This window comes from Entelurus aequoreus, linkage group LG03, assembly GCF_033978785.1.
Source record: "Entelurus aequoreus isolate RoL-2023_Sb linkage group LG03, RoL_Eaeq_v1.1, whole genome shotgun sequence".
Classification (NCBI taxonomy): domain Eukaryota; kingdom Metazoa; phylum Chordata; class Actinopteri; order Syngnathiformes; family Syngnathidae; genus Entelurus; species Entelurus aequoreus.
The window spans coordinates 79184296-79200703 of NC_084733.1; the positions used below are offsets into that span (position 1 = coordinate 79184296).

The 16408-nt window shown below is 39.8% G+C and overlaps 1 protein-coding gene across 3 annotated transcripts in view; it reads right to left on the reverse strand.

The window, feature by feature from the left end:
- The window catches only part of LOC133645808 (alpha-1,3-mannosyl-glycoprotein 4-beta-N-acetylglucosaminyltransferase C-like), a 48489-nt gene that overhangs the window by 4020 nt on the left and 28061 nt on the right, over positions 1-16408 (reverse strand). For 2 of the 3 annotated variants that reach the window (XM_062040691.1, XM_062040693.1), the window contains exon 4: positions 1350-1492. In XM_062040691.1, coding sequence (XP_061896675.1) covers positions 1350-1492 — 143 coding nt within the window. Of the gene's footprint in view, positions 1-1349; positions 1523-16408 lie in introns of all 3 variants that reach the window. The other variant, XM_062040692.1, reaches the window with a different exon arrangement.

Sequence of the window (16408 nt, forward strand, 5' to 3'; positions counted from 1 at the left end):
TAAAAGTTGTACGGTTTTTCCATTTACGGTAATGCTCTGTTAAGAAAAAAACGACCGTAGATTTCACGTAAAAAATTTAAAAAAAGGCAGTTCACTCAGAATTTTACCATAAAATAAAAATTTTACCGTTTTTAAAAAAAAAAAAATATTTTACAGATATGCATTATAAAAAGAAACCGAAGATTTTTTGGTAAAAAACAAACAAACTGGCAGCTCAATTGTCAACATTTTACCCAAAAAACCAAAATGGTAAAAAGAAATTTCAATTCACAGTAAAGCACTGTAAAACCAAAGACCGTAGATTTAACGTAAAAAAAAAACCTGTCAGCTCCTTCGTCAAAATGTTACCATAAATATAAATATGGTACTGTTTTTTCAATTGACAGTCATTATGTGTAAAAAAAAACAACAGAATATTTTAATGTAAAATTTGTACCATTTTTTTTACCGTAAAAATCAAAGTGGTACCATTTTGTATATATTGCAATTCTCTGTGAACAAAATAAAAAAACAATGTAAATTTTACGGTAAAAAAAAACCTGGCAGCTCAGTCGGCAGAATCTTACCATAAAAATAAAAATGTTATTGTGAAATTTTTACCATTTTTCTTTTTTACCGTAAAAATAAAAGTGGTACGGTTTTTCAATTTAAGGTAATCTTCTGTTAAGAAAAAACGACCGTAGATTTCACGGTAAAAAAAAAAAAAAAGGCAGTTCACTCAGAATTTTACCATAAAAATAAAAATGTTACCGTTTTTGTTTTGTTTTGTTTTTTTAATTTCACAGATATGCATTGTAAAAAGAAACAGAATATTTTATGGTAAAAAAACAAACAATCTGGCAGCTCAGTTGTCAACATTTTACCCAAAAAATAAAAATGGTAAAAATTTGTTAAATTTACAGTAAAGCACTGTAAAAACAAAGACCGTAGATTTTACATTAAAAAAAAACTGGCAGCTCCGTCGTCAAAATGTTACCATAAAACTGTTTTTTCAATTCACAGTAATTATGTGTGGAAAAAACCCAAAACAAAAATAAAACATTTTACCATTTTTCTTTTTTACTGTAAAATTAAAAGTGGTACGGGTTTTTCAATTTACGGTAATGCTCTGTTAAGAAAAAAACAACCGTAGATTTCAATTCTGGCAACTGAGCTGTCAGGTTTTTTACAGTAAAATCTAACAATTTTAATTTTTTTTTTTACAGTATACAGTGAAACAAGCACAGTCCCAAAGGAAATAATCGGTTCCAGGGTCAAACTATGGCCATCATGACCGTGTCATGGGTTCTAAGTCACACGTTACCATGCCACCTAAGTGTCCCACAAGCGTAAAAAGAAGTGAACCTCACCAGCATGGATCCGTCATCCATGTAGAGGTTGAAGAGCAGCATGAAGAAGACAAGGAGGCCCAGCAGAGGCAGCGTGGATCTTTTCCTCAAGCACCTCATCTTTTCCACACACTTCCACAAGCACCTCATCGTCTCGTTTCTCACTCTGGGGACGAGCATTGCCATTCAAACAACTGGAGGTGATGACAAAAAATATATTTTTTAAAATACGTAAAATAGGGTTTTTATCAAAGTATATTCTTGCACTTAATAGACATTTAAAAACACATTATAAATAAATGAATACAAAAATATATTTAAAAAAATGCATTAAATACATTTATTATTTTAAATAAACAAGCGATGGAAAATTTATTTTAAAAAATGAAATAAAAGGAATTAATAAAAAAATCCATTAAAATTAAGATGGTAAAATAATAATAATATAGATCATAATTATAATAATAATATAGATAATAAAATATACAGTGATTAATTTTTTTTATATTCTATGAATTTTTGCCCTGTATAAAGCGTTTTGAGGCCTAAAAATACCTGAATGAACTAAAACGATCAATACTAAATAATTATTATTGGCTACTAGATGAGAATGTAAATGCGACTAAAAGGCTGTTATTTCATGTCGAGAGGGCCCAACATTTTTTTTTAGAAGGCTGGAAACATTTTTTTATGCTTTTATCGTGAAAATATTGCATTTATAATTAATAGCCCTAATAATTCGCCTAAATCTACTCCCCGAGGTCAAACCCGGAACCAATTAACAGCGATAAACTAGGGTTCAAGGTTCAAAAAGTGTGTTGTAGAAATAGGTTTCATCTGTAGTATAAAATAATTTCCTGGTTGTCCACACTAGTGCAGAGTACAGTAAAAAAAAAAAAAAAAAAAAAAAAAATATATATATATATATATATATATATATATATATATATATATATATATATCCATCCATCCATTTTCTACCGCTTATTCCCTTCGGGGTCGCGGGGGGCGCTGGAGCCTATCTCAGCTACAATCGGGTGGAAGGCGGGGTACACCCTGGACAAGTCGCCACCTCATCGCAGGGCATATATATACATATACATATATATATATATATATATATATATATATATATATATATATATATATATATATATATATATATATATATATATATATATATATATAAGCTTGACGAAGTAGCAGGGGAGAGGGAAGTCTGGGCTTCTCTGCTTAGGCTGCTTCCCCCGTGAAGCCGAAGAAAATGGATGGAATATTATTCCCTAATAATTCTTATAAAAAATAGATGAATAAAAACAAACAACAAACAAAAGCATCTGATAAATTAGATTTGCCCCTTGTTTGTCTTCTGAATGAAAAGCCCAAACAATCCTCGGTCAGGCCGCATTTAAATGGAAATGAATTCTATGAATAGATAAAGCCCTCCTTGTTTACCAAGCGTGCTGTTTGTTTTTATCCACTTCCATCAACACGATCATTGTCCGCGCTCATTTTTATCACACGCCGGCTTTTTGTTGACGGCAACAATGTAGTAGGTGGACATGAATGCCAACCAGCTTCCTCCTAGCCCTCCACATCAAACAAAAATCATTCATTTAGTGAACAAAAGTAAATACATTCATTCATCAAAAAGGTATTTAACAATAATGAAATAAAATAGGATTGTATGACAAATACACCTTATTTTATTTGAAATAAATAGAAAATACCTTTAAAAAATAAAACCTTTTAGTACTTAACAAACAAGTTATGGAACAGCCAGCGCGTTTCTGGGAAACTGATCTGTGGCCACATGATAACCTCTCCTGGAGAAGCGACAGATCAACTGGTCTAAAAAGGTGTTTATTTAAAGACTACGGTGTATAAATGAGAAGCTACAGTCGTGGTCAAAAGTTGACATACACTTGTAAAGAACATGATGTCATGGCTGTCTTGAGTTGCCAATCATTTCTACAACTCTTATTTTTTTGTGATAGAGTGATTGGAGCACATACTTGTTGGTCACAAAAAAACATTCATGAAGTTTGCTTCTTTTATGAATTTATTATGGGTCTACTGGAAATGTGAGCAAATCTGCTGGGTCAAAAGTATACATACAGCAATGTTAATATTTGCTTACATGTCCCTTGGCAAGTTTCACTGCAATAAGGTGTGTTTGGTAGCCATCCACAAGCTTCTGGTTGAATTTTTGACCACTCCTCTTGACAAAATTGATGCAGTTCAGCTAAATTTGTTGGTTTTCTGACATGGACTTTTTTCTTCAGCATTGTCCACACGTGTAAGTCAGGACTTTGGGAAGGCCATTCTAAAACCTTAATTCTAGCCTGATTTAGCCATTCCTTAACCACTTTTGACGTGTGTTTGGGGTCATTGAACACCCAACTGCGCCCAAGACCCAACCTCCGGGCTGATGATTTTAGGTTGTCCTGAAGAATTTGGAGGTAATCCTCCCTTTTCATTGTCCCATTTACCCAGTTCCATTGGCAGCAAAACAGGCCCAGATCATAATACTACCACCACCATGCTTGGCGGTAGGGATGGTGTTCCTGGGATTAAAGGCCTCACTTTTTCTCCTCCAAACATATTGCTGGGTATTGTGGCCAAACAGCTCCATTTTGGTTTCATCGGACATCACATGGACAAAGCCCCCGCCCCCCTCTACGTCAACGGCGAGGAGGTGGAGAGAGTCAGCTCCTTCAAGTTCCTCGGCACCCTCATATCTGCTGACCTCTCCTGGACCCAAAATACAACTGCGGTCATCCGGAAGGCCCAGCGGAGACTCCACTTCCTGAGGGTGTTGAGGAAGAACAGACTGGAGAGGCAGCTGATGGTGACCTTCTATCGCTCGCCTGCTGACGTACTGCATAACAGCGTGGTACGCCAGCTGCACTGAAGCAGACAAACAGGCGATTCAGAGGGTCATAAAGTCTGCACGAAAAATCATCGGCTGCCCCCCCTCTCCTCCCTGAAGGATTTACACAACTCCCGCTGTCTCAACAGAGCAAACAGCACACACCCGGGCTTCCACCTGTTCCACCTGCTACCATCGGGCAGGCGTTACAGGTGCATCAGAGCCAGAACAAACAGGCTCAGAGACAGCTTCTTTCCCAGAGCTGTCACCATCCTGAACTCTAACTTATAATAATAATAATTCACTCCTATACAATATCCCACCCTAACACCCTACTGTGCAATATTGCCCTTCGAGTGCAATACATACGACACTGATTGTTATTTTTTACTCCAGTACTCTTGTCTTGTTCTGTATATTGTACAGTATTTTGTATTTCTATAGTGTTTTGTATATTGTACAGGATTGCTTATTATTTTTAATGGATAGTAGTCTGTTTATTTCAATTGTTAGTTTTTTTTAAATTTTATTCTATTTTTTCTTTATTACCTCTTGTGTCATTTATTTTTACCCCATATTTGTTCCCACTACCGCACCTTAAATTGGAGTCCTTAATCTCATTATATGCAAATATAATGACTATAAAGTCCATTCTATTCTATTCTATTCTATAAGACCTTCTGGAGGAAAGTTCCGTGGTCAGATGAAACAAAAATGTTGCTGTTTGGCCACAATAACCAGCAATATGTTTGGAGGAGAAAAGGTGAGGCCTTTAATCCCAGGAACACCATTCCTACCGCCAAGCATGGTGGTGGTAGTATAATGCTCTGGGCCTGTTTTGCTGCTAATGGAACTGGTGCTTTACAGAGGATGGATGCCGTCTCTGTATCCATGACAACGGAGCACAAGTGAGGGTAAAGAGAGGCCCCTCCATCAAGGTGCCCTCCCGGGAGACGTTTAATCCCACTTTGTGTCAAGAGTGGAGGTGGGCCTGCGTGAAGGACCCCTGCTGGGGGGGCCGTCCTTGAAGACCAACGAGACACTTGTTGTCAATGCTGCGGCGAAAAGGTGATGGATGGTTTCACTTTGCAGTGACTTTGTGGCCTGTCACATCTGAGCAGGACTCCATCAATAACGCCATTAGCCTCCCGGCTGCTACCACCGTAGCACGCCGAGCAACGTCGCCCTCCCTTGAAAAATGGAACGACCTGTTTTTGCGGACACAAGTACGCGTCGGGCTGTCGAGGGACGCACTTTGCCCCGTGTATTTATTCCCGTGAGAATAGAAATTGTCAGGTTCAAACACTGATGACGTCTATCAAACAAGACAAGAAGCAAGGAATTAAACAGAGACAGAATTACATTTGCCTCAATTGAGGAGAGACGTCTGGACTGTACTCTTTGCACAGTTCCACCACGCTCTGGCGAACGATTGTACGCCTCCTCTTTTATTTGGACTTTCCCTGATTACATGGCAACTGCCGTTTCTAAGGGACGGGGGTCGTAAACAGCCATCGCCTTTGATTACAAACAGTTCAAAGAAAAGTTCGTAAAACACCTGCTTCCTCCCCGCTTTGTAGTTCTCGGGTCAAGACAAAATATTTCTGTAGATTACAATACATCAAAGAAACAGATCACCTTCATGTTGCTTCCCATCCTACGCAGTGGAGTTTTACAAGCCTTCTTCTTGGTAGGATCAAAGACAGCTTTTGTCTTCTCGCCGGGAACTCATTGAAACACAACGTTGTGTGATAACTTAGATACAATTATTACACTTTGAAAGTCACACTACACTTTATGATAGTCACACTACGCTTTATGATAATCACATTACACTTTTGATAGTCACACTACACTTAATGATAGTCACACTACTCTTTACGATAGTCACACTACACTTTATGATAGTGACACTACACTTTATGATAGTCACACTACACTTTATGATAATCACATTACACTTTTGATAGTCACACTACACTTAATGATAGTCACACTACTCTTTACGATAGTCACACTACACTTTATGATAGTCCCACTACGCTTTATGATAGTGACACTACACTTTATGATAGTCACACTACACTTTATGATAGTCACACTACACTTTATGTTAATCACACTACACTTTATGATAGTCACCCTACACTTTATGTTAATCACACTATACTTTATGAAAGTCACACTACACTTTATGATAATCCCACAACACTTAATGATAGTCACACTACACGTTATGTTAATCACACTACAGTTTATGATAGTCACACTACACTTTATGTTAATCACACTGCACTTTATGATAGTCACACTACACTGTGTTAAGCCCACTACACTTTATGATAGTGACACTATACTATGTTAATCACACTACACTTTATGTTAATCACACTACACTTTATGACAGTCACACTACACTGTGTTAATCACACTACACTTTATGATAGTCACACTACACTATGTTAATCACACTACACTTTATGATAGTCACACTACACTTTATGTTAATCACACTGCACTTTATGATAGTCACACTACACTGTGTTAATCACACTACACTTTATGATAATCACACTACACTTTATGATAGTGACACTACACTATGTTAATCACACTACACTTTATGATAGTCACACTACACTTTATGATAGTGACACTACACTATGTTAATCACACTACACTTTATGACAGTCACACTACACCGTGTTAATCACACTACACTTTATGTTAATCACACTGCACTTTATGATAGTCACACTACACTATGTTAATCACACTACACTTTATGATAGTCACACTACACTTTATGATAGTGACACTACACTATGTTAATCACACTACACTTTATGATAGTCACACTACACTTTACGTTAATCACACTGCACTTTATGATAGTCACACTACACTATGTTAATCACACTACACTTTATGATAGTCACACTACACTTTATGATAGTCACACTACACTATGTTAATCACACTACACTTTATGACAGTCACACTACACTGTGTTAATCACACTACACTTTATGTTAATCACACTGCACTTTATGATAGTCACACTACACTATGTTAATCACACTACACTTTATGATAGTCACACTACACTTTATGATAGTGACACTACACTATGTTAATCACACTACACTTTATGATAGTCACACTACACTTTATGATAGTCACACTACACTATGTTAATCACACTACACTTTATGATAGTCACACTATACTTTACGTTAATCACACTGCACTTTATGATAGTCACACTACACTATGTTAATCACACTACACTTTATGATAGTCACACTACACTGTGTTAATCCCACTACACTTTATGATAGTGACACTATACTATGTTAATCACACTACACTTTATGATAGTCACACTACACTTTATGTTAATCACACTACACTTTATGACAGTCACACTACACTGTGTTAATCACACTACACTTTATGATAGTCACACTACACTATGTTAATCACACTACACTTTATGATAGTCACACTACACTTTATGTTAATCACACTGCACTTTATGATAGTCACACTACACTGTGTTAATCACACTACACTTTATGATAATCACACTACACTTTATGATAGTGACACTACACTATGTTAATCACACTACACTTTACGATAGTCACACTACACTTTATGATAGTGACACTACACTATGTTAATCACACTACACTTTATGACAGTCACACTACACTATGTTAATCACACTACACATTATGTTAATCACACTGCACTTTATGATAGTCACACTACACTATGTTAATCACACTACACTTTATGATAGTCACACTACACTTTATGATAGTGACACTACACTATGTTAATCACACTACACTTTATGATAGTCACACTACACTTTATGTTAATCACACTGCACTTTATGATAGTCACACTACACTATGTTAATCACACTACACTTTATGATAGTGACACTACACTATGTTAATCACACTACACTTTATGACAGTCACACTACACTGTGTTAATCACACTACACTTTATGTTAATCACACTGCACTTTATGATAGTCACACTACACTATGTTAATCACACTACACTTTATGATAGTCACACTACACTTTATGATAGTGACACTACACTATGTTAATCACACTACACTTTATGATAGTCACACTACACTTTATGATAGTCACACTACACTATGTTAATCACACTACACTTTATGATAGTCACACTACACTTTACGTTAATCACACTGCACTTTATGATAGTCACACTACACTATGTTAATCACACTACACTTTATGATAGTCACACTGCACTTAATGATTCAAACTACAGGGTAGTTGATACAATAAGTCATATCACACACAAAAAAGGCCTAAAAACAAATCGGGTAGAGCAGCACCACAAGGTAAACTAGCGTGTAGCACGTCTTGTTTTTAACAGACACACAAATCTGAACACACACACACTGCTTTTTGTTTGTTTGCACACACACACACACGCACACACCTGATTCCGCCCACCCAGATTGAGATACATATTTACAAACAGTGTTCCTCCAATAACACTCTGACAGCTCTCCTTCTCAGTATTTTAGTGGCAAAGGCGAGTGGCATCAACATGGCGGTCCTCTTATTGTCCGTCATGCCTCATCAGGCCTGCCGCGCGTCGCTAATTTGGGTCATAGCCGTGACTGAAGAAGAACGTCTGTCCTCGTTAGCGACACGTCAAACACCATCCACTTGGTGGACGCTGTAAGCGTTTTTTAATACCGTCGTTGAAGCTTTTCATGAAGTGTCTTCTTTGTTTCTTCTTGCAAGTCAAGACAAGACAACGAGGGAGACAATTATCGGAGGCCAACGTTTTCTTTTGTTCAGAGTCCAAAGTTTCGCCCACAAGACGTAAACTTGCTGAGAAATTGACTTTTTTTCTTTACTCCGCAAAAAAATTGATGAGTACTTTACATCAGTGGTCCCCAACTACCGGTCCAGGGACCGGTACCGGTCCGTGACGCTTTTGCTACCGGGCCGCAGAGAAACATGAAATCATTTATAAATGACTGCATTTTCTCAGACTTAACTTTCGCCTGTTCCACTCGACACACCAATAATCTTGTATATAGATCAGTGGTTCTTAACCTTGTTGGACGTACCGAACCCCACCAGTTTCATATGCGCATTCACCATACTTGCCAACCTTGAGACCTCCAATATCGGGAGGTGGGGGGTTGGGGGGCGGGGCGTGGTTGGGGGCGTGGTTATTTACCGCTAGAATTCACCAACTCGAGTATTTCATATGTATTTCATATACATATATATATATATATATATATATATATATATATATATATACATATATATACATATATATATATATATATATATATATATATATATATATATATAAATATATATATATATATATATATATATATATATATATATATATATATATATATATATATATATATATATATATATATATATATATATATATATATATATATATATATATATATATATATATATATATATATATATGTATGAAATACTTTACTTTCAGTGAATTCTAGCTATATATATATATATATTTATTTTATTTACATAAAAGAAATACTTGAATTATCTATCCATTAGATGGCAGTATTGTCCTGTTTAACCGTGTTCAATGGAGAAGTCTGTTCTACATATTTACAGGCAACATACACCTTCCCCTTCGAACTGTCCTGGATGAACTGAAATTCTTGTTTCCATTCGTTTTGGAACTTGCAAGAGTATTTATATTGTGGGAAAGCGGACGTGAGAATAGGCTGTCCCCACTCAGTCTCAGGTCCGCATTGAGCTGGAGGGGGCGTGGCCTCCAGCTCCGGCTGAATACCGGGAGTTTGTCGGGAGAAAATCTCTGCCGGGAGGTTGTCGGGAGAGGCGCTGAATAATGGGATTCTCCCGCTAAAAACGGGAGGGTTGGCAAGTATGGCATTCACCAAACCCTTCTTTAGTGAAAAATAAAATGTTGGTTTTTTTCAAATTCAAGACAAAGTTATATGTTTTTGGTAACACTTTAGTATGGGGAACATATTCTAAGTAACAAAGACTTAATTTAGAGTTTTTTGGACACTAGGGCAGGGGTCGGCAACCCAAAATGTTGAAAGAGCCATATTGGACCAAAAATACAAAAACAAATCTGTCTGGAGCCGCAAAAAAATCAAAGCCATATTACATACAGATAGTGTGTCATGAGATATAAATTGAATTAAGAGGACTTAAAGGAAACTAGATGACCTCAAATATACCTACAAATGAAGCATAATGATGCAATATGTACATATAGCTAGCCTAAATAGCATGTTAGCATCGATTAGCTTGCAGTCATGCAGTGACCAAATATGTCTGATTAGCACTCCACACGAGTCAATAACATCAACAAAACTCACCTTTGTGCATTCACGCACAATGTTAAAAGTTTGGAGGACAAAATGAGACAGAAAAAGAAGTGGCGTAAAACACGTCCTAGAAAGTCGGAGAAAGTTATACATGTAAACAAACTACGGTGGAGTTCAAGGACCGCCAAAGTTAGTAGGACAAAACGGCGCTCGCCAAATACTCGAATCAGTGAAACATGTTTAATATAAACAGTGTGATTTATAACAATTAGGGAGGTTTGTGTCATGTTTGTCCTCCTTCAGAAAAACACATTAAAACAAAAAATATATTTTTTTCCCCTCATCTTTTTCCATTTTTCAAACATTTTTGAAAAAGCTCCAGAGAGCCACTAGGGCGGCGCTAAAGAGCCGCGCGTTGCTGACCCCCGCTATAGGGGAACATATTCTATTTAACAAAGACTTAATTTAGAGTTATTTGGTTAGGGTTAGGGTTAGAGCCAGGGTTAGAGGGTTAGGGTTATAATAAGGCCATGCCGAATAAGGCATTAATAAGTACTTAATAATGACTAGTTAAGAGCCAATATGTTACTAATTTGCATGTTAATAAGCAACTAATTAATGGTGAATATGTTCCCCATACTAAAGTGTTACCATGTTTTTTTACTGGTGCACAAAATGAACCGTGCATGAACATCACCTTGTTCAAAGAACAAAACCGACACAGTGCATAAACTCACAACAAATGACACACCTGCAAATCAGTCTGACTTCTGCTGTTGCCGTATCTGTAATACGCCGATAGGGAGAAGTTTTTATTTACACGATGAGTCGGGTGTGTTTTGACCTCCGCCGAACCCCTGAGACCGACTCACCGAACCCCTAGGGTTCCATCGAACCCAGGTTAAGAACCACTGATATAGATGTACAATAAAAGTTGCAATTTGTTGTATTTGTTATAACTCTGTGACAAGATACAAAGCACATTAATGAACAAATAAAATATAAATGTGACAGACTTCCATCTGAATCTCATTGCAAAAAAAACCAAGCCCAGGGCTCCTATTAATTCAGTGTTATCGTGACTTGCATTTTTCATGCACTTATTTTTGCTGTATTTATCTGGCGCAAGTGGAAAGCTGGTCCCTGAAAATAATGCCTACATTAAACCGGTCCGTGGCGCAAAGAAGGTTGGGGACCCCTGCTTTACATGATCGCTTCATTGTACCTACAACTTGGTCTTCATATGACTTTTTGGAAAAGACGGCTGACAAAAACCGAGGTGCCACAGTAGATGCAAGAGTGATCTGGTTCTGTATTAGTCCCATACTAAAAATGTGTCCGCAGAGGACAAATTTCACCACACCTAGTGTGTGTGTGACAATCATTGGTACTTTAACTTAACTTAACTTAACTCTCCGGGGCAGCCAGCGCCGAGGCCAACTTCTCAGGAGACTTCACAGTAGCCAAACTTAAAACACAAAAAAACAGGTCCCCTAAAGGGAAACCTTTTTAAATGATTGTCAGATCCATTCTGAAGATGCCTAAGTGATTTGTTTAAGCTTTGGCCCATAAAACATGTTCACTGGTTAGTTTGAGTGTGAGACATTTGCACAGCAGAGGACAGCTGTAGTGCTGTATTCTGAGGATCATGTCATATTTAATTCGATTTTTTATTTATTTATTTATTTATTTAAAAATGGTCCTAAGTAGTCACGTACACATTTGTGTGAATTATGCAAAATGATTTAAATATTAACTAGGAATGTCCGATAATGGCTTTTTACCGATATCCGATATTCTGATATTGTCCAACTCTTTAATTACCGATACCGATATCAACCAAAACCGATATCAACCGATACCGATATATACAGTCAGGGGCGCCGAAAAGGGGGGGGGGGGGGGGAGTAAAGGAGACGGATTCTAGGGGCCCAGAGAGGCCCCTAATGATGATGAAATTATAATACAGAAAAAATAATGACACTAAGTTATTAACTAACATATGGTAATGATAGTCAAAAATACCATTAAAATGCACAATTGTATGTAAAATAGCATCAAAAAATGTTTCCGCTGTGTTGGGGGCCCTGTAAAAATTATTTTCCATGGGGCCCAAAATCCCTAGCGGCACCCCTGTATACAGTCATGGAATTAACACATTATTATGCCTAATTTGGACAACCAGGTATCCAATCCAATCCAATCCAATCCACTTTATTTATATAGCACATTTAAACAACAAGAATGTTTCCAAAGTGCTGCACAGCCATGTTAAAAACAATATTAAAAACAATATTATGCTCCACCAATGACTGAATAAAAACAAAAAATAAATAAGTATAAAACCAATATAAAAACAATATAAAAATAGATATGATAAAAAACGATTTTAAAGGGTAAAACCAATTAAAACAGTAAATAGAAATCAAAATGTATATAAAAAAAATAAAAGAATGGTGAAGCTAAGGTCCTTTTAAAAAAAAAGAAAAAGAAAAGATAAATAAATTAAAAACATTTTCTTGAATAAAAAAGAAAGTAAAACAATATAAAAACAGTTACATAGAAACTAGTAATTAATGCAAAATGAGTAAAATTAACTGTTAAAGGTTAGTACTATTAGTGGACCAGCAGCACGCACAATCATGTGTGCTTACAGACTGTATCCCTTGCAGACTGTATTGATATATATTGATATATAATGTAGGAACCAGAATATTAATAACAGAAAGAAACAACCCTTTTGTGTGAATGAGTGTAAATGGGGGAGGGAGTTTTTTTGGGTTGGTGCACTAATTGTAAGAGTATCTTGTGTTTTTTATGTTAATTTAATTAAAAAATATAATAAAATAAAATAAAACCCGATAATAAAAAAAAAACGATACCGATAATTTCCGATATTAAATTTTAAAGCATTTATCCGTAAGTAAGAATGGTCAGCACATTACTTCATCAATCCAGAGATTTAAAGACGTGTATGAGCTAACTGGGCAGTGGACATTTTACCTGTTTTTTTTTTTAATGCCTCCACAACCTGTAGAAAGGGTGGTCCCCACAAGTGATGATCAAAAACGTGGTCCCCATTCCAAATGATAACCTGTATGTGTGTGTGTGTGTGTGTGTGTGTGTGTGTGTGTGTGTGTGTGTGTGTGTGTGTGTGTGTGTGTGTGTGTGTGTGTGCGCGTAACAATAAGTAAACAGGCCATCCTCAGCCTCTTGCTGTGTGTACAGACTTTTAAAGCAACTGTAAGTGATTACTTATTCATCAAGGTGGTGGGGGCCAGTTACTTCCATCTCCATGTTGCACCAGTGGAAACGGGGGTGGGGGGGTTGGTGGTGTGAAAGAGGGGGGGGGGGGGGGGGCGAGGCACACCTGATTAAAAATGCATGGGGGCTTCTCCTCACAAGACAGGCACCAAAAAGCCTAGCGAGAGCACTCTGCTGCGCATGTTTGCCGTGCAGCATGCGGCTCGTGCTCGTTAGCACTCAAAGGTGATTGGCTGAGAGACCGTCGGCTTATTTCTAACCAATCAGAGGTCTGAAGAAAGCAATTTGTAGATACACTATATTGCCAAAAGTATTTGGCCACCCCATCCAAATGATGAGAATCAGGTGTCCTAATCACTTGGCCAAGCCACAGGTGTATACAATCAAGCACTTAGGCATGGGGACTGTTTCTACAAACATTTGTGAAAGAATGGGCCGCTTTCAGTGATTTCCAGCGTGGAACTGTCATAGGATGCTGCCTGTGCAACAAATCCAGTCATGAAATTTCCTCGCTCCTAAATATTCCAAAGTCAACTGTCGGCTTTTATTACAAGAAAAGGTGTTACGATATGCAGGGGAGAGGTGACGGCGACAGACACTAGATGGCAGTATGAACAATTATTTATTATGTATATATATATTCAATATATATAATAATAACAAACAATACTAATAATATAAACTAAGGAAATGGAGTGTGAACTACATCCAAAAGGGAATGAGTGTGTGGTGTAAGACTATGTGTGTAGTTAACTGAAGTGTGTTACCAAGTGTTGACGAGAGCAAACGGGCAGTCCATGGGGCAGGCAGGTGATCCGGGCGAGAGAGAAGCGTCAGAAGAAAGTCCAAGCGGGAGGTCGAGAATCCAAAAGGCAGTACGGGGGGCAAGGGAAACAACAAGGGATCACAGGGGAACACGGGAAGCGCAGGGTAAAGAAGACTATACTCCGGTGCCGCCTGGCAGGTTCTGCGAGCTTATGACGGCAGGTTCTTCAATAAGTGCAGGTGTGCAGAATGCCGGTGATCATTTGCAGCTGGCGGCTGCTGCGGGGCAGGGACGCGCATGGCGCGCTCCTGGATGTGCGCGCCCGTGGGCGTGTCCCGAGGTGCGCTCACTGGAGCGCACAGACAGATGAGAGGCGTTGGCAGGAGTCTGAGACATAACAGTACCCCCCTCCTTATGGACAGCTTCCAGATGTCCTACCGGTTGTACCACAAAAAACACAGGAACAAAAGTCAAGGGTGGGCGGAGGGGTGAACTGGTGGTGGGTCGCCGGCCCAAATGTCCCCGAATCCACCGGGGACGAGTCTGGTGGCGGCGGCGAGTAGAATGCCGCTGAGGCCGGCGAGGCGGGCGACCAAGGTACGGCCACCATCTTGGCCGTCGGAAAGGCGGACGCGAGTGGCGCCATGGTGCGTCTTGCCGGAAACAAGAAGGAGACGTCTGAGGCGAAGAGGATGACGTCATCGGCGGCGTGGAAGCGGCGGACGTCATCGGCGGCGTGGAAGCGGCGGACGTCATAGCCGGAGACGAGGAGGGCAGCTGAGGAGCTGGCCGAGGTGATGAAGCCGGCGCAGCAGGCCGAGGTGCAGAGGTCGGCGCTGCTGGCCGAGGTGCAGAGGTCGGCGCTGCTGGCCGAGGTGCAGATGTCGGCGCTGCCGGCCGAGGTGCAGAGGTCGGCGCTGCTGGCCGAGGTGCGAAGGTGGACGCCGCTGGCCGAGGGGCGTAGGACGGGGTCAGCCTGGGAGCTGGTGGAGAAGCGGGGTCTACCCTGGGGACTGGTGCTAACTCAGGGGCTAGCCGAGGGGCTGGTGCTGGCTCAGGGGCTAGCCGAGGGACTGGTGCTGGCTCGGACGCTAGCCGAGGGACTGGTGCTGGCTCGGACGCTAGCCGAGGGACTGGTGCTGGCTCGGACGCTAGCCGAGGGACTGGTGCTAGCTCGGGCGCTAGCCGAGGGACTGGTGCTAGCTCGGACGCTAGCCGAGGGACTGGTGCTAGCTCGGACGCTAGCCGAGGGACTGGTGCTAGCTCGGACGCTAGCCGAGGGACTGGTGCTAGTTCGGACGCTAGCCGAGGGACTGGTGCTAGCTCGGACGCTAGCCGAGGGACTGGTGCTAGCTCGGACGCTAGCCGAGGGACTGATGGCTGTGGCTGGGAAAAACGAAAACTGGGTGGAATTAGTCTGACCGGGGGTAGCCTGTCTTGGTGCAGCTGCGCTGCCCCATCAGCACAGCCACCAGTACTACCCCCCCCCCACCCCCTCCGAAAGCGGATGCCAGACACTTCTAGCTAGCTGAGGAACAGACACCAAGGGTGGGAGGAGGTTGTCCAGGCGACGGGTAAATTCCTCCTTGCTCACATCACTGCTAAACATGCCTTTCCACGAAAGTTTGGCAGGACATGACAACTCCTCCGGTGTGGAGCGAAAAAAAGAAAAAGCCATGGTGATTTGGGCAAAAATAGGAGAGGGGGGAAAAAAAAAATGTCACTGGGGCGGGGGTAATGTCACTGGGGCGGGGGTAATGTCACTGGGGCGGGGCTAAAGTCACTGGGCCGTCAGGTCCCTAATC